This window comes from Nuphar pumila, chromosome 9, assembly GCF_984573655.1.
Source record: "Nuphar pumila chromosome 9, dmNupPumi1.hap1.1, whole genome shotgun sequence".
Lineage (NCBI taxonomy): Eukaryota > Viridiplantae > Streptophyta > Magnoliopsida > Nymphaeales > Nymphaeaceae > Nuphar > Nuphar pumila.
In genome coordinates, this window is record NC_143257.1 from 3,385,501 (window position 1) to 3,412,169 (window position 26,669).

Here is a 26,669-nt window from a genome sequence, read left to right on the forward strand (position 1 = left end):
GACTGAGGTGACATTAGCCGCTGGGATAGACTCTGATGGTGAATTTTTTAGGAAGCAACTTGAGCACCTCTCCTTAAGTTCTTGCTCGGCGGATGTCAGAAGGTGTTGGATATAGATCAGAAAGGCACTGGAATGAGGAGCCAACCAAAACCAATTATTTTGGTGGGTATTTTTTTATATTTACATGGAAAAACCACCCCCAAGATCAGAGACCTAGCCGTGCTGGCTTCGCCTTCCCTACTTACAGTTGTCCTGACAGCATAAAACTCTGTGGGCTTACCCTTTGCCCCCATGGAGTAACTAGGCTTTGGCTTTGAAAAGCCACATTGATGATGGTGTTGCCATCCCAACGTTGTGTTTTGGACAACACAGTGGAAGGCAGCTAAACGCCCTCTGATGTAAGGTTCCAAAACAGAGCCTTACTGTCCAAGGCTAGCTTAATTGCTAAATTATTAGCTGATCTCTCTCTCTCTCTCTCTCTCTCTCTCTCTCTCTCTCTCTCTCTCTCTCTCAAGAGTAAAAAATCATACCAGATCATCTTGAACTTTCCTTCTGCATAAAAATAATTTATACCTGCCTATCAAAAAATAATAATAATAATTCATACCAAAAAAGGGTTAACACTTAAAATGCAATATTTGGAATGAACGCCGAAGAAATAACTTAGACAAGCTGATCTTAGGTCAAGAAAATGCAAATGAAGTAATGACAAACATCTTATGCGACAACAACCCGTAATTAACGAACAAAATGTTTGATTACCATTAAATGTTTGGTTGCAACTTGTTGCATTAAGTGAAGAAGAATAGCGAGAATCGTGGTTGATAAATTTCATGTCTCACTGCAAAAGGCATTGCCACATAGACCAATTGTCTCATTTTGCAGTAGGAAAAGTGTAAATACATGAAGCTGCCAGCCTTACAAGTCTCAAAAAAGATATTTGCCCTCAAATATGATAAAAGGCAACGAGACTATGAGATAAAGGAAGAAGGATTTCTGGCTTGTACCTACATGCTGGATTAAGTTGAGTGTGATAATCAAAAGGGGGAAAAAATGACCGAAGGTGATGTCACATTGACACAATTGCAAGATAAAAATAAAGCAGATTAGTACAAATTACCAACTCAAGAGAGATGATCATTAAGCATAGGAATATAACCATGCCAGTCAAAAATAAATAAATAAAATGATTAATGTCTAATATTAACTATTTTCATTACATTTAATGATGTCATTGAAACATAAGTGGCCAAGCTAGGTGAGATCTATGTCACATGAGTGCAGGTACGGGTGCGGAGCAATTTCAAAAATTTTAGACACACGACTATATATATATATATATATATATAAAAGACTCGGTCATATTTGTGCCCATTAGGGAACATGGCTATATATATATATAACAATAATAAGACTCAACTATATATATATATATAAAGATCAATTTTTTTTAGTTTTTATACGTCTTTTGCCTTAAAAATAAACAAAAATAGACTCGGTTAAAGTTGACTAAGTCCAAAATATGAATGGACTCGGACCCGATACGTTGATCGAATCTGACACTTGGTTGACCGTGTCCACCACGTGTCCGAAGCCGTACCCCTGTCGGGGCATGTCAACACGGGTGCATCAACCTTATAGCCAAGTCCATGTGACTTAGGGTGCGATAAAAATCTATTTTAAGCTGATGTCATAAGAACCAGATTCTGAAAACCAATTTGCATAGAAGCATTGCATAGAAAAAGCTATATCTGATGAATTTTTTGCAGACTTTCAACAACTCTTTTAATGACTGGCACAAATATTTATTCTTCCCAAGTCAACACAGATAACTGAAAGTGTAGTCACCCCTTGATCCTACGTACAATGTAACCGATGGAACAAAATGCTTCACATAGGCTAGGGTTCACTTTCCATTGGAAACTGACATGATTTCCATCACGTTTCAAATCTATTATTTCTCTATTTTTTTTATTTTTCAGTATAAAAGTATTTTTTCTTAGAGACTGCATTTTCTGACAACAAAGAGAATGTCTTTTCCTTTAAGCCTACGCACTGCCAAACTACAATGAGAATGTCCCCACCACTTGGCGACCTTGGCATTAAGCATCACATTCTTCATCATAGCATATTGGAAAATCATAATTTGCAGCACACACCAAGACAACCAAAACTCCAGCTTTGCAGAAAGGCTCAACAAAATTGTTGTGAAGCAAAAAAATGCAATAAGCCTCGCCATTCATACTAGATCCCAGTTTTCCCAGCCAAAGCTACCAGAGTAGACACATACAGTGATCCAAGACAGCTAATATCTTAAAAGTTAAAGCCTGTAAATATGCAGAATTGTAGCAATTATCCATGATAACTAGGATACTTGATTAGGAAACCATCAGCTTTGATAAAAGCTACCATCTCTTGTGCATTTGCAACACTCTTTATTAAACAAGTCAGAATTTACTCCATCATTGTGTCCTAAGTGCAGAATGCGCTTTCCTCAGAAAGTGGAAATATGAAACAGTGCTGAATAGTACACTGCCACCAACAACTTTACCTTGTTATCACAAAAGAATAGATATTAAAGACCACATTAGCCTGTGAACTTAACAATACCTGGAAAAGAAAAAAAACTAGGAAGCTTCAGCTGACAGTAGAAAGGTCAAGCAAATTCAGCTGATCTAGGTAATGTTCAAATCTTTACATAGCGTACGCATTATTTGCAGTTTCATATTCAACAATTCTCCAATTATTTTGTACGAATACCAAAAACGTTACCAATGTTAGATATTTGTGTAAGCATATTCTACATTGTCATTACCTCCAACTTCAAGCTATAAGCATCAAACATCAGACCAACGCATAGCTTTTCCCCAAAAAAATTCAATGGTACTCATGTTTCTTTTCATCTTTTTCATTTATTCTCTTTTGATTTCTGAACTTCAAATTGAAACCCAAGATGTAGAAGACAATCTTACAACACTACTAAGGTGGAAAGATGTCAGAGTGGGACGCCTTTTTTGGCATGTTGTGGTCACTTGTTTCTTGTTGTGGAGATTAAGGTTAGCAGGTTTTAAGGTTGGGTATTCATGGCATGTTGAGAGAGAGAGAGAGAGGGTTTTCTCTGTTGAATGGGCCAGTCATACAAGAATTCGGTGGCTCCAGACCAACCCATTCTGGAGGATGGATGCAAAGCATGACGTATTACATATGCAGTTAAAGTTTTTGTTTCATTTGATCATGTTAAGAAATGGGATCATTTTTTCTTTATTTTATTAAGAAATTGACAGCATACATACATGAGTGAGACGTCCAAAGAGACTAAGAAGATATCAGCCAAATACATGATGAAGATTGAAGATTACATCATCTGATGTATATATGAAAATAAAGCCATGGGTGACTGTCAAAGCAACAGAAAGATATTACAGCTGCAATCTATACAAGTGAGAGGAAAACTGCAATTAAACAATTCATGCCACCTTTGAACAAATCTCATAAAGCATCTGTAAAATAGTTCACCTTATAAGGCATCAGAGGCACTTGCGGTACACTTCTGATCAACCAATGCACCTAGGCCATAGTACTTTTCATCTATCAATCAATGACAAATATGATTTAGTATCGACCATATATTAGAGAATAAAGCTCAGACCCTCAAGTTAGTTTATTACAAACATGTTAAAAACTACCATTCAAGTTAGTTTGTGGCAGACATGAGCAACTCGCTAACAGTCACACAGGATATGCATGATAACATATACCATTCAAATTCATTTCACAAGCCATGCATCTTTATAGTATTACATTTATAAAATCAGAACTGAGAATTTATTAGTTCTTAAGGAACACAGCTAAAAAAGGTTATTATAGAACAGCAAGGTTGGGCACCAACAAAATGGAAGGCAGTCATTACCAGAAAGCCCACCAGCATAAGCTTGGAAATGATTGCATCATTAAATAGCTCAGGAAATCAACATTATCAATTTTAACTGTCAGCAGCAAACAGAGAATACATCAATTTACTAGTGTACGAAAAAACAGGGCACATTCTTCACAACATAGATAGAACATTGTAAATATAGTTGTACAAAAGAAAATTAGCTCAAAATGCTTAGAGAAAAAATTTAGTGACTAATAGCCTTCTTTGCTCTTAATGATTCAAGAGCTTTCTTTCGAAGCTCGATCTCAAGCCTTTTTTGCTCCGACTCTGTTTCATCTTCTTCACTTCGATGAGAATTTTCATGTACAGCATCACCATCCGCCCTATCAGCACCTTTGTGAATTTTTTCAAAATCAGGAGAATCAACATCAGATTTTTCCTTCATTTTGATTGCACGTCGCTCTTCTCTTCTCCGGTGCCGCTCCTCACGCCTTCTTCTTCTTTCCTCTTTTCGCATTCTCTTCTCTTCCTTCCTCCTCCTTTTTGTTTCCTTCCTCTCATCATTTTGTGAAATATCATCACTATCATAATCACTGCCATACATTTTTTCGCTCTCTTCTCTCTTCTGTTTTTTGCTGTCTACATTTTCCTCACCATCTGACCTATATGCATCCACCTGACGAGTATGTTCCACCTTCTTTATGGATTTTTTGACTTCCCTCTTGTACACAAGGTCATAATCATCATTACTTGCAGATGGTAACAGAACTTTTTCATCCATTTTATCTTTTGTGTGCATTTTCTTTGAAGCCATACTTGCATCAGTGAACCTTTCTTCTGGAGATGAATCATCCCTTGTAGGTCGCCTTGAAGATGACTGCCTTACCAGTGCATGATCCTGAGAAGCGTTCTGGTCTGGCCTGCCAGGGCCATATTCAATTTCTTCAGAAATATGAGATGAATGTTCAGTCTGCTTATTTGAGTGATCTTCCCGGGAAGAAACAGCGCCCCTGGAATCAAAAGATAATTTCAGAGAGCAAACAGAAGAAAAGAAAATCACTGAGGATGTGTTTGCATCCCGTGGAAGAGGGTGCCGCGGCACCTCTTGTGGAATGCAAATCGGACCCCCCCCCCACCCCCACACACACACACGTTACATGAGTCCGTGGAAAGGGGTTCTAGCGTGTAAAATGGGAGCTGATTTCCGCAATGAAAGCAGCTCCCATGTTTGTGTTGAAATGTGGGGACCGCAGAAATGGCATGGGTGCCCATGCATTTCTGTGGAAACTGCCCACTTTCCACACAATGAAAACGTGCCCTGAGTGGATAAGAGTAAAGATGGATCACCTCCTGGGACTCTGATCTCTCTTCGTTGATTCAGACAACTCAAAGTGGTCCTGATTTTCAGGAGATGAATTAACCGCTAATGCTGGAGGAGAATACTCCCTTTCACTCTCACGAGGAAACTCACTTCTGACATGAACTTTAGGTGTATGTTTGCTTGCTTTTTTCAGAGCATCACGTCCATCACTAGAATTTCCCCTGCAAATGCATTTTGTCACGGTTAAAGTTGAAAATCACATGAGAAGGGTCATTGTTATCATTTTCTAGGAAGACACACATCATCAGCACACACACACAGATGTATATAATACATATATATACATACATATATATATATAGAAATGTGTAGCTTCTAGACAATTTATCTCCCAGACCATCCTAGACCCCTTTAAAAAACATATTTATATGTGTTTTTTGCTTAATCCAAACTGGTAGACATGTTTATCACTGTTTACTCACTAAAAACAATGCTTTGGATTTAATCAATTTAACAAAAATTATTGATTTTTAGTTAATCAAGTTTTTGGTGCAACATGAACCATTGATTTTGTTGTTGAACTAAAAAACACATCTAAACATGAAAAAAGTTTAAATTAATATATGTTTTCTACTAAATAAAGCATAGAGATCACATCTATTGGTTTAGGTTAACCAAAAGCGACATAAAAGTATGTTTTCTAAAGGGGTCTGGAATGGTTTGGGAGATAAATGGTCTGCAAGCTACACATTATTATTATTATTATATACAAGAGTCAGTCTCTTTGAAACCATGCATGTAGATCACATTCGTAGGGTCAGATTTAAGAAGAAAAAAAATATGAAGATCTCAGTTCACACTCATACTCTAGTTCTCATACTCTACAATGTGTGTGTGTGTGTGTGTGTGTGTATATATAACATGGCACTGCACCCGCGTCGCACCCGCACCCATTCAACACTTCAACACGACTCCCTTTGTGTCAGGTGAAGTCAACCACACTGAGGTCCATTTCTGTCTAAAAGTAGATTTAGTTAACCCTAACCAAGTTCAGTGTTATCAATATTATATATATGTATATATATATAAATACATGAATGCACACACATACTCGTAGTGTTAACTTAAAAGTTAAAACCGTTAAAAATTATATATATATATATATATATATCATAGTCACATGTATCGTTAAAGGTAATTTCTCGGAGAGGGCATTTCTCAAAGAGATTTTCAAAAGTTGATAAATCTCGAGAATATCTCGGGAAAATCTTGGGAGTTTAAAAAATTGAAAAAAATTTATATAAATACAACAAAAAAACCCAAGAAAATAATAAGGTTTGTATTATTTTTCTTTCAAAAATATAAAGAAACATGTTTTAAAGGTTTTAAAATATAAAAGAAACAAAAAAATAGGAAAAGCAAACTTAAAGTAAAAAAAACCTCATAAAATAACGTGATATATAATCTCGATATTATCAGCAACCTTGAAATTGCCTCTAATATCGTGATATTTTCAAAATATCGGCCATATCGGTGATTATGATATATATATATACCCTCTTCGCACCCCCGCACCTATGTGACATTATATATATATATATATATATATATATATATATATATATATATATATAGAGAGAGAGAGAGAGAGAGAGAGAGGCAATTGTTGGTTTTTGATACTCTTCTCGTTCCCTCTGGCTTGTGGGTTCTCCATCCGTCGAAGGGAAAAGACACTCTATTTATTGTCAAGGAAGTAGAGCGAAGTGTCTCCCTTCACAGAGACCCAAGCAAGAGCGCTCACCCGCACTTTCCTTAACTTGCTCGGCTCATCAGTCAGTCGCATCGGGTTTGTCGCTCAGTTGAAAGGTACCAAACAAGTATGCGATAGCTTAAAACAAGAATTGCCACAATATCGCGAGTGGCCACAAGTGGCTGCCCTTGGCTATAAAATGAATTTTTCATGATCCAATTTCTCTACAAACACAACCCTTCTTGTATAACTATAACCGGTTTGAGTTGCAAAGTATTGTCTGAAGGCCGATGATCATTGAAGAATGGTACTTGATGGTTAATGATCAGCCAAGAACTCAAAAAATGGCGCTCATCTCCATCCCACGTAGAAGCGAAGATGTCCATCAACGACTTCTTATAACATTATTGACCACAAAATATATGGAAAAGGAGAAAGATACAAGGAGGTGGTTAGAGAAAGAGAGAGAGGTATGAACGAATGTCATCTTGCATAGCATACATATATAAGTTTTTTTGTGCATTAGTGTCAATATGTTTTTATTGAGAATATAAGAATGGAGAGTAAGAGAAGGAAGGCGAAGGGCGTAAGCATGATATCTTTTTGGGAACATTTAATGCAATTAATGAGGTTGAATAGGAATGAAAAGATGGAAGGTAAAGGGTGTATGCATGAAGAGTCTTTTAAAATAAAAATAAGAAAAATATTATTAATAGATGTATGAGAATGCTTGCGTTGGGAAGTTGGGTCCTAATAAAAATAAAAATAAAGAAAGCTTGTATTCATTGGTTGGTTCTAAAGAGAAAGAAAATGAGCAGGTGGCATGGGTTATAGAGAGCATTGAAAAAAGAAAAGGCATAGGGGTGCATTTGGACAAAGAGATTAAAACGTTGAAATAGAAGAATTGTGATTGACCTGAGGGGCTTCAGTCACCTGTAACTTCCCAAGGATTAGGACTTATATATATTAGCAGCATGCAATTGATTGAAATAATCAAAACACCAACATCAATGGCATTTTTTGAAAATATGTAGTTGCTTTTAGGGTCAAAAGAGTCACTTTCACCTTTTTCCTACTATAATAGACTTTGTTACTCTTTAAATGTTTTATTTCACTTTTTTTCCTCCAAAACAAGACTTAACCTAACCATACAAGTATTTAAATGTAATTTCAAATTTGCTTTTTTTTGGAGTGTTTTTGTTATTTCAATCAGTTGAATGTTGCTAACATTAAACCAAAGGGTTTAAAGCTATGTTACAGTGACTAGGGCTGCACAAAATGCCGAGCTAGCTTGGGCTCAGCCCAAACTCGTCCAAGAAAATAAATGAGCCGAGCTTGAGCAAGGGTTCAAGCTCGATTCATATAAGCGAGTCGAGCTTAAACAAGAAATTGAGTTTGATTAGCTCAATTGAGTTCAATTCGCACAATTACACGAGGCATCAGTTTTCATCTATGTATATATTATGTTTACAAAATGACCAACAAGAGGGTTGTTATCACAATGGTTAAGTCGGTGTCCCCTCGTAAAGGAGGTGTGAGTTCAAACCCAACCTCTCCTATTTTTTTAAACAATTTTTTTAAAATAAAGTTGTTTGGCTCGAGCCAGGCCTAGCTCAAGTTCGACTCAAGCCGGTTATGAACAGAAGGTGTTCAAGCTCGGCTCGAGCCTAAGCCAAGCCTAAACATTCAAATTCTTTTAACGAGCTAAGCTAAGCTAAGCCAGCCTAAGCTCGGCTTGAACCCAAATCCCGTGCAGCCCTAACAGTGACATCATTTTTGTGCACGTTTGTCACGACATAAAAATTGGACACCAAATTCATTACAATACATCATGACACGTTGATTGTCTCCCATCCCTTCCCACTTCATTGCAATGATTAAGTTCATTTGCAGATTATGTGGTTTTTTATTTACTATTATGGTAGTTCCAACCCCACTCTTTTACTTTTAACTTTTTTAATCTCTATGTTTTACATTTTAAACATTTAATATATGGTATGTGAGTCCCAATAGCAGGTGCATCTACGCTAGATGTTCTTGGGACCAATGTCCTCTCTCTCTCCATAGCTACCCATATGTTTATAAATATCCCAAAAATGCCATCACTTGAATGGTATTAGTAAATGTAATATATTTCAAAATTTACACAACCCCCCCCCCCCCACACACACACACACACACACACATATATATATATATATATATATATATATATATATATATATTAGAATATAGATCGGATATGGATCCAATACTGGATCCATATCCATATAGAATAGGTTCACGTGGTTGCTACATTATAATGTATTATACATTACTAACCAGGGATAATCTTGCCATTGTAAAATATTATTGTAAACCTATTTTATACTAATGATGTTTAGTGCAGCACACAGAAAAGAAGTGACTGCCGATTCCAAGGAAATCCCCTCTCCTCTCTCCTCTCTTCTCGGTATTCACGATAGAACTGCCAACCCAAGCAGTTTTAACATGGTATCAGAGCAACGATTAATCTGGGCGTAAAAGTGCATTCGTCAGGGATTGTGAAAGGATTTGCCAAGCCTTCAGCCGAGTCTTTTCCCTCATCAGCGATCGTGAAAAGGCCTACTTCACGACCTACCGTGCCTAACCTTCAGTCGAGTTCACAGACGAGCTGAGTCTCCTCTTCCTCCTCTTCAGAACATCCGAGTTTCTCATCTTCAGAACAGTCGAGTTCCTCCTCTTCAGAACAGCCGAGTTCCTCCTCTTCAGTCGAGTTTCAAACAGGTCACCTCTTCAGCCGAGTCTTCTGCTCTTCATCCCCTTCAGCCGAGTTTGAAACAGGTCACGCCTGATTCATTTCTTTCTCCCCTTTTTCAGCGAGTCTTTTGTTCTCTTCCTTCTACTACTGAAATACTTCTCTTCTATCAACTGTTTCTTCTATTTTCCTTCGCTGAGATTCCTTTCAGCTTCATTCCCATATCACGCCAACTATTTCTTTCCCACGCTGTCGTTATTTTCTGCTTTTCTTATCCATCAATTCTGAACATCACGTTACTGCTGGTCTGAAAACTGTTTTGTCACGACTGCTTTATTCTCTTCTACTTAACCTTTTATCTTGAATTGCTCTGTCGTTTTGTTGTTTCAGCCACCAGTGTTTTCATTTCAGTTTCAGTCACTAATACTTCAGGCAAGCCGTATCTTCTCGTTGTCAACCAGCTACCAATGGATACTTCAGGCAATTCGGGTCTTTCTTCCAACTTCCTTGGACAGCTAGTTTCAGAAAAATTGACTACCAACAACTACCTGACTTGGAAAAGGCAAATTGCTCCTTTTATTCGTAGTCAAGACCTTTCAGGCCACTTGGATGGATCTACTCTTATACCTCCAGAATTTATCATAACCGAAACCAAAGAAGATGTAGGATTGTCGAATACTATCAATCCTGCATTTGTTTCTTGGATGAAGCGCAATCAGGCTCTTGTTGCATACATCACTTCCATATTATCTCAAGAGATATTGATTTTCATTCCTGATTATTGCACATCCAAAGTTTTGTGGGAGGTTTTAGCTCAGACATATTCTCAGATATCAGAGGCTAAAGTGTTGTTTCTCAAACGCGAATTTCAGATGTTAAGAAAGGGGGCAATGAGCATTATTGAATTCTTAAATCAAGTTAAAAGCATTACGGACCAGTTAGCCATGGTTGGATATCCAGTATCAGATAAAGAAAAGGTGCAACAAACATTGAATGCCTTGGGATCAGAATATCATGTCCTTGTGACCTCCTTATTGTGCTTACCTACATTACTCAGTTTTGAGGAATTACGCGCCAAACTACTTCAATACGAAATGACTCTGAAGAGCATGTCTGATACTTCAGCTGGACAATCATCTACGCATGAGGTTCTTGCCACAGGGATGATAGTTGATCGAGCACGAGGAGGACGTGACAGAGGCAGGGGAACTGCCATCTAGGGTGGACGCGGATTACTACCCACACCAAATTCCACAGCCAGTTTTTCAGGAAATGTTCTCACATGCTATCAGTGTAATAAACGGGGTCACATCAAAGCCAACTGTTGGTTCAACCCGCAGAATCGAAACAGAGCGCAAAATAATAAAAATATTGCTACACCAAGAACTGCAGGTACCTTTCAGGTCAGTGATGATGCTAAGGATCTTCTCTTATCTGCGATGGCCAACTTGAACTTGAAACAGAATGATGATGGAATATGGTATGTTGACTCCGGGGCAGCGACTCATGTTACTGGCAATGAGTAAATTCTCTACTTGGTTCCCTATTCTGGAAAATCTAAGATTGTAACTGGAGATGGGACTCACCACCCTATTTCAAACATAGGCAATGTCCTTATTCCTTTGTCTGAGTCATCTATTTCTTTATCTGATGTCGTTCATGCACCAAATATAAAGAAAAACAGTGTCTCTGTATCTCTAAACTTGTTGATTCTACCAATTCATCTGTGGAATTTACTCCTACTTCTGTCTTTGTCAAGGATCTTCAAACGAAGGAGATGTTCGCTAAAGGAGAGCGACGTGAAAACATGTATGTCTTCAATGAAGATCCAGCCTCCAGTGTCTTAAAGCCCAAGTCTGATCATGTCTCTGAAAACGTCCTAAGTTTATCCAAATGTAATAAGCCAGATCTCTGGCATTCTCGTCTTGGTCATTGTAGTCAAGTCTTTATTGAAAAGTTAGTGTCCAATGGTTTTCTTTCAGAGTCTGTTTCATTTTCATTAAAGAATAAAATGTGTTCCAGTTGTCAAGTTTGCAAGAGTCATGTACTTCCTTTTCATCAAATAAATAAAAGATCTTTTATTCCTTTTGAGATAATATGTTCTGATGTTTGGGGTCCAGCTCCCAATCTTTCTTCTTCTGGAAGTAAATATTATGTATCTTTTATTGACAGTTTCTCTCGTTTTACCTGGATATTCTTCATGAAACACAAATCAGAGGTTTTTCTTATTTTTCGTCACTTTCATGCCTATGTTAAAAATCAATTCTCCCAAAATATTCAAATTCTCCAATGTGATGGAGGTGGTAAGTATTCCTCCAAAGAGTTTTTAGACTTACTCCAAGATAATGGGATACATCGTAGAGTTTCTTGCCCGTATACTCCACAACAAAATGGAATTGTTGAACGTAAACACAGACATATTGTGGAGAGTGCAATGAGTATGATGCATGGTTGTAATTTGCCCATCAACTTTTGGACAAAAGTTTTTCATACTGTCACTCATGTGATAAATCGTCTTCCTATGCCTATCCTTGAAAACCAGTCTCCCCATTATGTTCTCTTTGGTATACAGCCTAATTATGATGAGTTACGAGTTTTTGGATGCACATGTTATGTACATGTTGACAAATCCATGAGAAACAAAATTCAGGACAAATCCTCTATATGCCAATTTGTAGGTTATGCAGATGAACACAAGGGGTACAGGTGTTATGACCCTATCAATAAGAAGATCAGAATTTCCGGAAATGTTGTCTTTGATGAAAATAACTTTCCAGAAAATAAAGCCAACTATGATCGTGAACATGGTGATATGGTTGATAATTTGTATAATCCATGGCTCAGTGCTGAACTTATCTCACATGCTGCTGAATGTACCACTTTGGCTCCTGAAAACATACATGATGAGACGGTTTCAGATAAGGTGTCGGAAATAGAATGTCAGAGATACAAAGGGAATGTCTACACCAGAAGACCCAGAGCGCAAACAGATGCACCTGTTGGAGAACACATGGCATTCCCTAATAATGTGGAGGCACCAAGAAAATCAAGCAGAATAAGGCATCCAATTGAAAATTGGGTAAGTTACGATAACTTCTCTATGGATTTTCAGATTTTCCTATCCAAGGTTGAAAAACATGAAGAACCACTTGGATTTTGTCAAGCTGTTCAATCTGACAAATGGATTGAGGCGATGAATAAGGAAATAGAGGCACTTCATGAGTGTCGAACATGGGAGATAGTTGGTCGTCCCCCAGATAAAAATGTTGTTGGATCAAAATGGGTGTATAAGATTAAATATAAACTGGATGGGAACATTGAACGATACAAGGCACGTCTTGTTGCCAAAGGGTTCACCCAAGAATATGGTGAAGATTACGATGATACCTTCAGTCCAGTAGTGAAAATGAGAACCATTCGCATTATCCTCGGCCTGGCCATTGAGCATGGGTGGAGCCTTATTCAGCTTGATGTCAAAAATGCATTTCTTCATGGGGACTTAAAAGAAGAGGTCTATATGGAGCAACCTCAAGGTTATGTAGAGGGAGACCCAAAAGCATATGTATGTAAATTAACCAGAGCATTGTATGGTTTAAAGCAAGCCTCCCGGTCATGGTTTGAAAGTTTCTCCTCAGAGATTCAGAACCATGGTTTTATTCGTTCTCAACTAGACCATTCTTTATTCATATATAGGGATGGAACCACTGTAGTTTTCTTACTTATATATGTTGATGATATAGTGGTCACTGGTAATGCTCCAGAGCATATTCAACAAATTAAAGTTTTGCTGAGTATGTGATTTAAGATGAAAGATCTTAGAAAGCTAAGGTATTTTCTTGGTGTAGAGGTGGACAGACAGGATGGAGAAATGTCATTAACTCAACACAAATACACTCTTGATCTTTTGGCCAAAGCAGGAATGACAGATTGCAAACTTGTGCCTACACCCAGTGTTGTCAATCAAAAACTCAGCATTTGTGATGACGAGTTGTATCCTGATGCAACCAAGTATCGCAGTTTAGTGGGCATGTTACAGTATCTTACTTTTACTAGACCAGATATTGTATATTCTGTAAATCAAGTATCTCAGTTTATGCATGAACCAAAGACTGGTCATATGGATGTTGTCAAGCGTATTCTCCGATATCTAAAAGGCACGGTGGGTGATGGACTCAAATATGCTCAATCTTCATGGGCAACACCAAAACATGACATATTGGCCTATACAGATGCAGACTGGGCAGGAGACCTAGATGAAAGAAGGTCGGTTTCAGGATACTGTGTTTTCATTGGAAGCAATCTTATCTCATGGAGTAGCAGAAAACAGAAAGTTGTGGCAAGGTCTAGCACGGAGGCAGAATATAGATCTATGGCAGCTACCACAGCAGAAGTAACCTGGGTTAGGCATCTCCTTACAGAAATGGGAGAGAGTATCTCAAGTTCAACCCTCATGTGTGATAATAGAAGTGCTGTACAAATTGCTTTCAATCATGTTCATCACGGTCGGACCAAACATATTGAGATTGACCAACATTTCATCAGACAAAAGATAGCAGACAAAGAGATTGAACCGGTCTATGTGCCTTCAGAAGAACAAGTTGCACATGGTTCAATCCCATGCACAACTTAGGGAGGGTATTAGAATATAGATCGGATATGAATCCAATACTGGATCCATATCCATATAGAATAGGTTCACGTGGTTGCTACATTATAATGTATTATACATTACTAACCAGGGGCAATCTTGCCATTGTAAAATATTATTGTAAACCTATTTTATACTAATGATGTTTAGTGCAGCACACAGAAAAGAAGTGGCTGCCGATTCCAAGGAAATCCCCTCTCCTCTCTCCTCTCTCCTCTCTCCTCTCTTCTCCACTCCTCCTTCTCGGTATTCACGATAGAACTGCCAACCCAAGCAGTTTTAACAATATATATATATATATATAAGTCCCGATCCGTAGGAAGCTACAGGTGATTGAAGCCTCTCTTCTTAGTCAATTACAAGTCTTCTATCTAACTTTTTAATATTTGTCCAAAACAACTCTCTCTCTCTCTCTCTCTCTCTCTCTCTCTCTCTCTCTCTCTCTCTCTCTCTCTCATTTCCATCCAATTCCATTAAATGCAGTGTTGGAGGGATTTGCAAGGAGTCCAGGAAATACAAAAACTAGACTTCAAGGGAAATGGATTTTAAAGGAGTTGTGGATTCCCCTTATTGTTTGGAAGCATAAGCAACTCTTTCAAGGATTCAGTCTTTCAACTCCTCTTGATACATCACCATGCTAGGCTGTAGGCGAGTGTAGTTATAAATTAGGTCTAAGCTCCAGCACGAATCGAGCTTTTTGCCCGACCTGGCCCAAACCGGGAGGATACAGGCTAAGTCGTGTATATATATTTTATATAATATATACATATATATTATGTATACATATATATATATATTATATACATATATATTATGTATATACAACATAAAATATATATTATGTATATACAACATAAAATATATATTTTAAATATAATATAATAAGTCTGTCCCAGCCCAATTAGGCTCACAGGCCTAACAGGCAGGCCATGGGCTGAGATTTTCCCAGCAGGCCGGCCCAAACCAAGCTGTTGGTCCAGCCCATCAATTGATGGGCTGGTCCGGTCAACACATGATTGGCCTGGTCCATTAGCGAACCCCAGACCGGCCTGTGGACCACACCTAGTTGTAAGCCTCTTAATGGCACCATTATTGCAGCCAATAATGGGGTAAAATAGGTAAATATAGGATTTACTGAGGTAAACGGGTAAAAAATTTGAATCATCGAAAATTCAGGAACCCACTGGAATCCTTGTGATTGAAGGAGTTGTAAATACTGCTTTGTTAGAGGAGTTGAAATTTGAAATTTCTAGTATTTGAAGTTGTCTAACTCCAAACCAACAGTTACGCTTCCCTCCACTTCCTTCTTCCAAACAAGTCCAAATCCATTTGGACCCTGTCATGTCATGCAATCGTCTCTGACACCCTCATAGCTCCTCTGATACCCTTTTCTCCCAAATAGAGCCCAATTGCATTAATGCACCCTTATGCTTTCTCTTTTTCAATGCTCTCTCTATAATCCCCGCTACCCTCTCTTTTTCTCTCTCTTAAAAATCAACCAATAAAAAAAGATTTCTTTATTTTTTATTTTTATTAGGACCCAACTCACCAAAACAAGCATTTCATACATCTATTAATGATATTTTCCTCATTTTTATTCTAAAGACTCTTCATGAATACACCCTTTCACTTTCTATCTTGTCATTCTCATTCAATTTCATTATTTGCATTAAATGTTCCCAAAACAAACTCTCCATGCCTACACCCTTCACTTTCCTTCTCTTACTTTCCATTCTTATGTTATTAATAAAAACATATTGACATCATAGTCACATATATCCGCAATATTTTGAAAATATCACGATATTATCGCTGTAAATTCAGCAAACTATAATATAGGTAAAATATCGTGATATATCACCAATTTGATAATATTGCTATATTATCATCAGAATATCTCGATATTCTCTTGATATTATCCCGATATTATCAATTAGTTTTACTGTTTTTTTTTACATTTTAAATATGTTTTTCTTCTTTCTTTTACATTTTTTACTTATTTCTTTTATTATTTATGAATTTTGTCTAAACATGAAATTTTCTAACTTAATTTTGTTATTTTTTTATTTTTTAAGCCCCAAGATTTTCTCGAGATGTATCACCAAACCTATAATATCACGACTCTACCGATATTTGTGACTACTATTGACATTAATGCACAAAACACCTTATATATATGTATGTTATGCAAGATGGCTCTCTCTCTCTCTCTCTCTCTCTCTCTCTCTCTCTCCCTCTCTATATATATATATATATATATATATATATATATATTGGACAACAATATTGCAAAAAGCCGTTGATGGGCATCTTCGCTTTTATGTGGGATGGAGATAAGCATCATTTTTTGGGTTCCTGGCTGATAATTGGCCGTCAAGTACCATTCTCCAATGATCATCGGCCTTCAAGCAGCACTCTTTAATAGCATGAAAATGCATCTCAACATACGAGTAAATTATTTTGCAAGCCAAACCAGTCATAATTGTACAAGAAGGGTTGTGTTTGTAGAGAAACAGAATCATGAGAAAATCATTTTATAGTTCTCTAAATTTTTTATGCAACAATTCTTCTAATGCTTTCCTTCTCGTGCATTTGCATGAGCATTGTACTAATACACGCGCGCGTGGGCACACACACACACACACACACACACACACACACACACACATATATATATATATATATATATATATATAGTCACCTGTATCATTCAAGGTAATTTCTTTCAAAAAGTGATTTTCCTCAAAAAAAATTTGTAAGCTTTAAAATAAAAAATATATAAACAATAATAAGAAAGATAGGAAAATAATAGGTATTCGATCATTTTTCTTGAAAAAATATGAGAAAACAATTAGAAAAGTTTTAAAAACATAAAATAAGCAAAAAAAAAAGTTACTTAAAATATATATAAAAAAGATGTTTTTGAAAAATCTGGGAAAATTTCTTGATATTTTAGGTTCTGGAAATATTTTGAAAATCTCTGCAAAATATAGGCTGGCCTTGAAAAACCGACAATAGCGTGATATTTTCAAAATACCAGTGCTATAGGTGCCGCCTATATATATATATATATATACAGGATCCGTGCTAAATGAAACATTTTATCGGATTTCTGGTGTTTTTTTGAAATTCTGACAGTACCAATGCATGGTTAGGTTATAAGGTTTAAAAAATCAATGATCTACAATTTTCAGAAATTTTCAAGGCTCCAAATACCATTTTTCCATCCAAAATGCATGATCTGCGTGTCGATTTCTAGTAAATCAATCATGTTCAACACATATATGGTTAGAATTTTGAAAAAACACTAGAAATCTGATAAAATGTTTTTATTAGCATCATGGCATATTTAACACGAATCTTGTATCATATATATATATATGGCCATTAGAATATCTTAACTGGAAATATGTGAACTGCATGAACCGAGATTTTCATGGGTTTTTTTTTATTTTTTCTTAAATTTCACCATAAAATGTGATCCGGATGCTTGCTTTTATAGAAACAGTCTCTTGGATCATCAAATTACGATGCATAAGAATTGGACCATGCCCAATGCCTCTGCAAGGTTGGATTTGCAAAACAAAGCATCAGAAATGCCTAGTTCATGCTCCAGTTCACATATTTCCAGTTAACATATTCTAGTGACCCTACATATATATAGTAGGGCATACATTACACCAAACATGCACACTGCTGATCATGTGCACAATTATTAAAAAAAGTCTTTAGTGGCAGTCATTGATTGCTGCTAATTCTTGTTTTATGTGCCACATCGACATGCAAGGTGCATTCAACGAGCATCTGACAATTAGGTGTCCACTATTACCCCAACACGTGTATATATGGAGAGAGAGAGAGATAATGATAGGGTGCTCCGGGAACACCTACATCAACCTAATAGAAACCATGGGTGTATCCTACGACTACTTAATCAGACCTCACACATGTATACAGCACAATTAGTTTGATAGGAATCATGCCTTGGATCATTTTTTTGGACATTGTGGGACATCAATTTTTAAGGACCTTAGAAAACCTACATGTATGTGACAATCACATGATGAAAAACTTGCCAAGTAAGAACACATAGGGATAATATCCTATAGGGTTTCATCAACAAAAGGAACTCAAGAATTATGAAAATTTATAGTTTCTACTAGGTGGATGTAGTTGCTCCCAGAGCACCCTATCATTACTAACATACATGTAAGACAATAACAAAAGGTCTTACTCAACAAAAAATGCATGCAAAGGAAATTTTCCAGGGGAATTTGTCGTAGAAGAAAAAGGAATGATCAACATAAACTAAAACCTGGAAGGGCTGATTTCATGCTCATTTGTAACCCTTTGTTCCCTATGTTTCCTTTTGGGGATCTCCCGTTGAACTTGCTCACTGAGAAAAGTAGAGGAGTTAAACACATCAATAGCTGAACACATGTTCACAACTTATCAGGGAAAAAGAAAGAAAAAAAATATGTTCATAAACTGCTGTTGAGTCGAAAATGAGAGAAGATCAGATAGTGACACTCTATCCTCATTTAGATTTGTGTTTCGCACGTACACAGGTGATTCAATGCGACCATGTGGCTCTTCATTGAGTGACAACTTAGAGATTTTATGAGAGGAACCAGGTTGAGTCTTCGCATCACGTTGTGGTGACCTCAAAGTAGTAGATGGTGGCCGTACTGAAGATTCAGGAACCTTGCGCCCCCCACCAGAATGTTCACTTTCATCTCTCTCAAGAGCATGGGCATCAGGGGACCTTCCACGTGTCCTGCACATGTTGCAAACAAAAAATTTGGAAAAAAATAAAATACAACCCATATAGAGGGGGGGATGTGGATGTGTGGCACAAGGACAGGTGCTGCTACCAGCGAATTTTCTCTTCATCTCGATATCTACTCGGTTCTGAACCATATACACGACCTCCAGGCTCCTTACTCAAGCTCCTACGACCTTTGTATGGAGGACTGCTACTTTCGTATGGGCTTCGGCTCCTGAGACCGTATGGTTCCAAAAATATTTTTGTTAGATAGTTCAATGATAACAAACAAACATAATTTAGTTCAAAGTTCTCATTGTGTATTTACCGGTCTCTTTGGTGGGGAGAGACCTCCACATGGCGTCTTATAGGTGACCAGACAGGAGACCTTCTATGGTATCTTGTGGATCGAACCAAAGGGGATCTCCTCCTAGAAGGAGAAGGTGATCTACGTCGAGGTGGAGAAGGAGACCTACATCGCATAGGAGAGGACCTCCTTCGCACAGGTGGAGACCTGTGCCACGGTGACCGAAACCTTCTTCTCACAAGGGATGGAGATTTACGGCGCAAAGGGGAAATGGATCTATGCCGAGCAGGAGTTGGTGACCTCTGCCTTACCGGTGAGGGTGACCTCCTCCTTAAATAAGGTGATCTGCGACGTGGAGGTGACCGAGCATACTGTGGAGAACGCTTAGGGAGGGGAAAGTGTACTGGAGAATAAGAATGTCTTCCATCAGGAGAGTGCCTTCGATGTCTAGGTGATCTTGATGTGCTCCTTGATCTATATCTTCCACTAGAAGAGGGAGACCTAGAATCAAGAAAAGTCCATGTCATAATTTATAAGGACATGATTCTGTTAGAAAAAGTATAATGAGACATGGCATCAATCACAAGTCCAAATCAGCACCATACAAATGTGCCAATGTGTGTTCACATTGTGACTGAAAGAGAGAGAGTGTGAGAGTTGTCAATGTTTCTTCTACTAGGCATTTGCAAGTTTAAAAATTAAACACTATATGGAGCCAAAGATTCTAAAAATATCATGGTGGTGCCTTGTATGGGCTTATGACTATCATGTGTAATATATTAGATCTAAATCCTTCCTCACTTGTAACAACTTCTTATTGCAAGGATCTTACTTGCAAACAAGAAACAAATCAATATTGAAAAATCAAGCGAGAAATTGAGCTGAAAAATAGCTCAACAAAGATACAGCTGTAAGAAAAGTCAATGTAAACTAAATTTTAATGAAAAAAAAAGAACACCTCGAGGAGCTCCTCGTGTTTGAGAATGATTTGCTCCTTGGTCTGGGGGAAGGTGGAGAGTTTCTACACAGATAACCCAAAGTATGTTAGCCTATACCAGTGAATAAATTTATAAATGAAAAGAAAAGACAACCATAGTTTTAAAACCCAGTGACTCATCCTTGATTGACTCGTGACTCGGCCGGGCGATGTTAACTTTATATTTTATATACAATATGAAAATATATGCATATACTATGTATATTTTATAGTATGTTACCAATATATTGTATATGATATGCGTTATATGATATTTTTATAATATGTTTACAACAACAACAACAACAACTATGCCTTCATCCCAAAACAATTGGGGTCAGCGATATGAACCAAAAAAGAAATTCATTTTGGGTATGTATAACCATATTTTTATATATAATATATATAATATTTATATTATATTTCATATGATATATGTAATTATATACAAAATATAATATATATGTATGACTCAGCCGAGTCATGGGCAGACTTGGCCAAGTCGGCTGACTCAGCCGAGTTGTTAATTTCTAGGTCATTCACTGGCTTGAACCAGTAAATGACGAGTCGGACAGAGTCACTGGGTTGACCCGGCGAGTTTTTAAACCATGAGGACAACAGCACACCTGTGTGGTGAAGGAGATCGGTCATCAACAAGTGGGGACTTTGCAAACCTGCAGGAGCAAAGCCACTTATATCAACATTGGCCATGCAGGTGCTGTGTAAGATGCACTTATTCAACTTTTCCAACATGTCCATGAGGAATGCCATTACATGGAACAACAAATACCAGCCCAATGTTTACCTTAAAATAGCAGAGGCAAAAAGCAAAGTGTTAAAATATCAATGATGGAAATCCCTACATACTGAAACAAAACTTATTAGAACTACTTTTTGGCAGATTAAGAAAAACAGAGAAAGTAACTGACAGTTAAAACAGGCAAAAGGGGCCTCACTATTGACATCATAAAGCAGTGGGAAAATATACAGATTGAGGGAATGGTATAAGAAATTCTGGAGCTGAAGAAATGCCTAAAGCTACCACATGAATTATAAAAAAAAATATAAAGCTATAAATGCAAAAGAAAGAAGCATTTCAGGGATATCATGGTCAAGGATTTCCCAGAGAACAAGGCCAAATCTAAATTAACAAGAAGAGATAAGCCAAGCATAAAAATCAAGTAAGCACTTAAATTCAAAGCAAAATATGCACACAAGACAACCTCATGCCAACCACCCAGCCCCCCCCCCCCCAAAACACATTTGAGATTTGCTTTAGTGAATCAATTTTAACACCAGATCATTTTTTTGTTGATAACAGATCATAGTTGAAGGCTTGGTCTGAGTCATATTCCCTAATACTTTGATGAATAGTCCAGATTTAAAACAACAGATTAACCCAGATGCTAATAATATTTTATTTCCTGTCCCAAAAGATTGACTACATTGACACTGTTAAATCATGAACCATCCATTTTCTAACTTGCTAGCTTGCCTACTTCAACCATGTTCTAGTGCCTATCACAGCCAAATAATAGAATCCTAATCTGTGATATTTGGTTTTACATATAAATATAACTAACATATTACAGTTCAAACAGATGATATGATTATCCATGATGCCACAATTGAAAATCGTCAAGCCACCGAGGAATCTAGGCATGCTATGAGGGAAGAAAAACAAAAGACAGCATAACCAAGAGGTAGAATCACCTAGATAGACGATGTTAGCACACACAAAATTCAACCACACATTGATGCTATATAATACATATGTATACACATACACCGAACTGACAAACAGCAAAAACTTAAGAAAACCTCTCTTAGCAATCCACAATTGATAAGCAAAAAACCCAGGGAGACCTCTACATGGACCTACAAGTTCAAAAAGTCATCCTTGATGAGATATGACATTCCCCACAGCTGTACATGGTTCACCCATGCCCTGATAAACTTCTAAATTTTTTTCAGTGACCTTCCAAACAACACCAGAAGTCATTTCCTTTCGCTGCATCACATGATATGAAGCTCAATATCAGCATCAACCCCCATACACATGCAATAACTGAACAAAATAATAAAATAAAATAGACCATTAGGTTTTGACAACTGACTTCTCGCCTGCACAATCCAATGGGTGTTTCACCGAATTCACCACTATTTTACAAGGGTAAGCCATGAAATAATGGAGACATTATGTTTCCTGTCTGGCTCATCATATCAATACTCTTCCACAGTATCATGTGCAAATAAAAATCACCCAACTCTTACAACAGAAAAAAGCATCTATTTCCTCATCTACAATATCATATGATCTGAACCAAGGTTACCGGAAGGGTCATAGGACCTGGGGAAGCCCGAAGCACGTTTTGGAAGCGTGAAACGTGCTGGGAAGCGCCAAAAAAAATTGGGAAGCACACTTCCCCTTCTTTTTTTTCTTTTTTTTTTCTTTTTTCCTTCTTGTTTTTTTTTTCTTTTTCGTTTCCCCCTCGCTTCCGAGATGATTCCTGGTTCGCTACTAAGTAATCCCGTGCTTCCCGTTTCCTAAAATTTTGGAAGTGTCTCGCTTCCCGCTTCTACTTCCTGAATCGCTTCCCACTCCCGCTTCCCCGACTGGCAACTCTGATCTGAACTGTAAAAGAGCAATCACCAATCACTCAACTCTTACAACTACCACATGTCAACCTCTTTATGAGCACATAGAAGAACATTTTACATGAAAATCTTCAGAAGGATTACTTGAAGTTTAGGCTGTCGGCAATCTACCACATATTTCATGTTTTTCATTTTAATTTTGTATGCTTGTATGAGCCTTTTTAACTTGGAAAGTCGCTGCCTCAGCATGAATTAGTAAAGATATTAATAAGAATAAAACATGTAATAGAAAAAAATTAAATGCAAATAAAACCTAACATAGTGATAATATAATATTTATCGGTGCATATGGAAGGATAAATAAACCAGAAAAACCGAAGCAAACATGGGGGTATCCGTATTCAAACTTCTAAGGAGAAGAAAAAGAAGATGACAAGGAAACTTTGTGATGTATCTAACCTCTCACTTCTTTGCAATTTATGTCTGTCTGTGTCACTGTCTTCAATATGAGAATTTGAGGTCTTTGGCAGCAAATGCTTTGAGCTAGCATCAGAAGCATGATTGGCAGCTCCCAAGTTATCAGTCTCACCATCCTACAGTAGTTCGAGGTAAACAAGGATATGAACCCAAAATATTGGAGAAGCTAGCTGAACTGAGAAGAAAGAAAAGAAAAGTCAAATCCAAATGAAATGCTCATAACATCTAAAAATAATAATTTGATGCTTCATTACAAGTTTTATCATAATACAACTATCAGTCTGTTACCAGATTCCTCTTATTCTCCCACTCCATTTCTCGATTATCTTTTTCTCTCTTTCGCTGAATTTCCTGGTTAATGCGATCAGTCTCAGCCTGAAATCCACAAATAAATAATAATAATAATAATATTCAAAAGAAAGATGTGTACGCTACATTTAAATATGATCAAGCTAAATTTCACTTAAAACTATTCATATTAACACCCATACTCATAGAAATCATTATTGAAAATAGTGTGTTGAAAAATAGGACCTTCTTCTTCTTTGTCTCTTCTTCTTTGGCATCCAAAAATTGCTGAGGTACACCGCTAACGTTCTTCTGTGCACTAAGCAACAGGCTCCATAGCTCCTTCATGAACTTCCCTGTATTTTTCTCCATGAAGCCAGTCAACTGGATTTGAATTTGTTTCCCATCCACATCCTTCAACGGAATGCAATGAATAAATCAGAGATATCGTCACCCATCACTTGAATTTCTCAAAAATCGTATTACATGAATCAGACATCGTAAAAAAACAACCAAATTTGCTCAGGGGTAGCTAAGTAACGAAAATCCCAGTTACCATCAACATCCTTAAACAAAATATAACTTTGAATAAATTACAAACAACAATCATATAGCAGCCCTACTCTAGCAATTCAATTTCTCAAAAAAACATATTTAAGGATCAAATATCATAAATAAACAGCCAAAATTACTCAAAGATAGTCAAGTAATGAAAAGAGAAAATGAATTCTACAAAGAACTCTCTCTCTTTGAAACGGTTATTTTTCTAATTAAGCATTTTTCATGTACTTCACTGACAAACAAATTAAAGAATATTCTCCAAATAACGAATTGCACCAAGTTTGAAAGAAACAAAACATTTTTTAGACATTTCACTGACAAATAACTAAAAGAACTCTCTCGAAACGCACAAAAACAGTTCAAAAGCACTGCAGCAAACCAAATGACAGAGAAGCATTTATATAAAGTGAATTAAGAACCACATTTGTGCAAACAAAAACATCGATTGCGGTATGCGAAATTACTTTTCCGTCGAGCAATCCAAATATAAAATTGATGAGAACTTCGTCTTCGAAACCAAGAAGCTCGGTCGCTCGGTTCGCAATCCACGGCCTGATGACGTCCATCTTCACCTTCGTCGTATCAACCTAAACACAACACAAACGGCCCCAATAGAAAACCCCGTAATTTTCCGAGAAATCCAAAAAATGAGAAGAAAAAGGCACACTGGAAGCTTCTAATCGATGAATTAGGTCTAATCAAAGAAGATTACGAACCAGGTGCTCGAGCTCCGGCGCGAATTTCTGCGACTTGAGAAGCTTCGCCGCCTTGTTCGAGAAGCGAGTGTCCTGATCGGCCGACGTGCCCTGTAATCCAAAGAGGAAAAGCAGCGAAACTCGCGAAAATGAACAAAATGCTGAAACCCTAATTCTTAGGGTAAAAACCCACAAAAAAAAAAATAAGCCACACTCGAAAGAAATCTCGTTTCCGAGAGAAAATAAGAATCGACAGAGACTGAAAACTCCACAAAAGAGGAATGAAATCGGAGAGAAGAAACAAAGAAGGATCATTCTTACCCGAAAGAACCCACCAGACATCGACGCAACTTCGATCGATCGCCTCCGGAACCAGAAATATCACAGAGAGAGAGAGGGGGAGGGGGGGGGTTGCTCTATTTTATGGAAGAGGGATAGAAAGCTCATTCCTTTCCATACTTTTCTTACACTCCACCCCTTCGGGAAGGGTTTAAGCTACCTCACAAATATTCGTCGACACGAGGACACGTAACGTGATTTGGACTCGTAAGTTCGAAAAATAAGACACGATAATACACATTTTTTTAGTGCCTTATTGAATAAAAATTATATTTTAATAGTAAAAGTTACACGTGTCAGTATCCAGCTCAGCGTGTCGACTCATATCCGCACCCAAATTGATTGTTTAAGCTGATAGCAGTCGGTGACAACTATGGGTAGGGATGGCAGTGGCCCCGCCCCGATCGGACCCGACTGTTTGGACCGGAGATGGAGGATATGAAATGTGGATAGAGGTTAAAATCAAAACTCGTGTAGGATGGAGGTGGGGATGGACTCAAGTTTTTTCTCGCCCCGCCCCACCTCCAATCCTCGCCTTGCCCCACCCCGATCCTTCTTTAGGGATGACAGTGGACCGACGAAAAATGGAGCCCTGCCCCGCCTCGTCCTGTTTGGACCATGAAGGCGGGGGTGGAAGTTAAAATCAAGAGCAAAGATGGAGGACAGGATTTTGAGACGGGGCGAGGGGTGGAGACCTTGTCCACTGCTCCTGCCCCGATCCACTGTCATCCCTAACCAAGGGCGTAGCTAGGATTCATGTGAAGGGGGGGCAAATAGGGGTGTATCAAAAAAAAAAATTATTTGTGCCATAGTCGGGGGTTCGGGGGCAGCGCCCTCGAAAATTTTTTTTTTGAGATAAAATAAAAAATGGCTACAATTATTAATAAAAATCTATTTCATATAGACAAATCAAACTATTTGCTGCAGTCAGGGCTGGGCTGGGCTACAAAAATGGATAAAAATCTATTTCATATGGAATCGGGGCTGGGCAAGGACTGGACTTTTAAAAAAAAAAATTTAACTGTTTCGGGAGTCAGGACTGGGCTACAGCCCAGTCCTGCCCCCCCCTAGCTACGCCCCTGTCCCTAACTAAGGGTGTCAACGGGTCAGGTTTGCCCGGACCCCATCCCTACCAAACCTTATAGGTTCCGGGTATGGTGATAAATAAGAAGACCTGAAGGTTTGATTAATACAGGAATCTTGGTATAGTTTGTGAAAAATTGTACTAAGCCCAATTCTAGTTCAGATTAAGACTCACAAATTTTTAATGTAAAATGATAAAAAATAGTATTTTATCGGTTATGGCCCGGGTCTGGTTCATATAGTTCTT

General features: G+C 37.6%; 1 protein-coding gene across 3 annotated transcripts; it reads right to left on the reverse strand.

Annotated features, from left to right (window-relative positions):
- Window positions 1-3,346: 3,346 nt before the first annotated feature.
- On the reverse strand, window positions 3,347-25,417 carry LOC149828224 (uncharacterized). 3 transcript variants are annotated; one of them, XM_090017457.1, is made up of 15 exons: window positions 25,322-25,417; window positions 25,022-25,111; window positions 24,770-24,892; window positions 23,991-24,158; window positions 23,745-23,831; window positions 23,439-23,572; window positions 21,008-21,055; window positions 20,364-20,426; window positions 19,427-19,906; window positions 19,208-19,333; window positions 18,898-19,110; window positions 18,649-18,729; window positions 5,225-5,419; window positions 3,911-4,887; window positions 3,347-3,588 (listed from the first exon to the last, which is right to left on the reverse strand). In XM_090017457.1, the coding sequence occupies exons 1-14, from the start codon at window positions 25,340-25,342 to the stop codon at window positions 4,122-4,124; spliced, it is 2,595 nt and encodes an 864-aa protein (XP_089873583.1). In that variant the 5' UTR covers window positions 25,343-25,417; the 3' UTR covers window positions 3,347-3,588; window positions 3,911-4,121. The 3 variants fall into 3 exon arrangements, with proteins under 3 accessions (XP_089873583.1, XP_089873585.1, XP_089873584.1); XM_090017459.1 differs by lacking the exons at window positions 3,347-3,588; window positions 25,322-25,417 and having other exon boundaries at window positions 3,928-4,887; window positions 23,991-24,213; window positions 25,022-25,035; XM_090017458.1 differs by lacking the exons at window positions 3,347-3,588; window positions 20,364-20,426; window positions 21,008-21,055 and having other exon boundaries at window positions 3,928-4,887.
- Window positions 25,418-26,669: the final 1,252 nt, after the last annotated feature.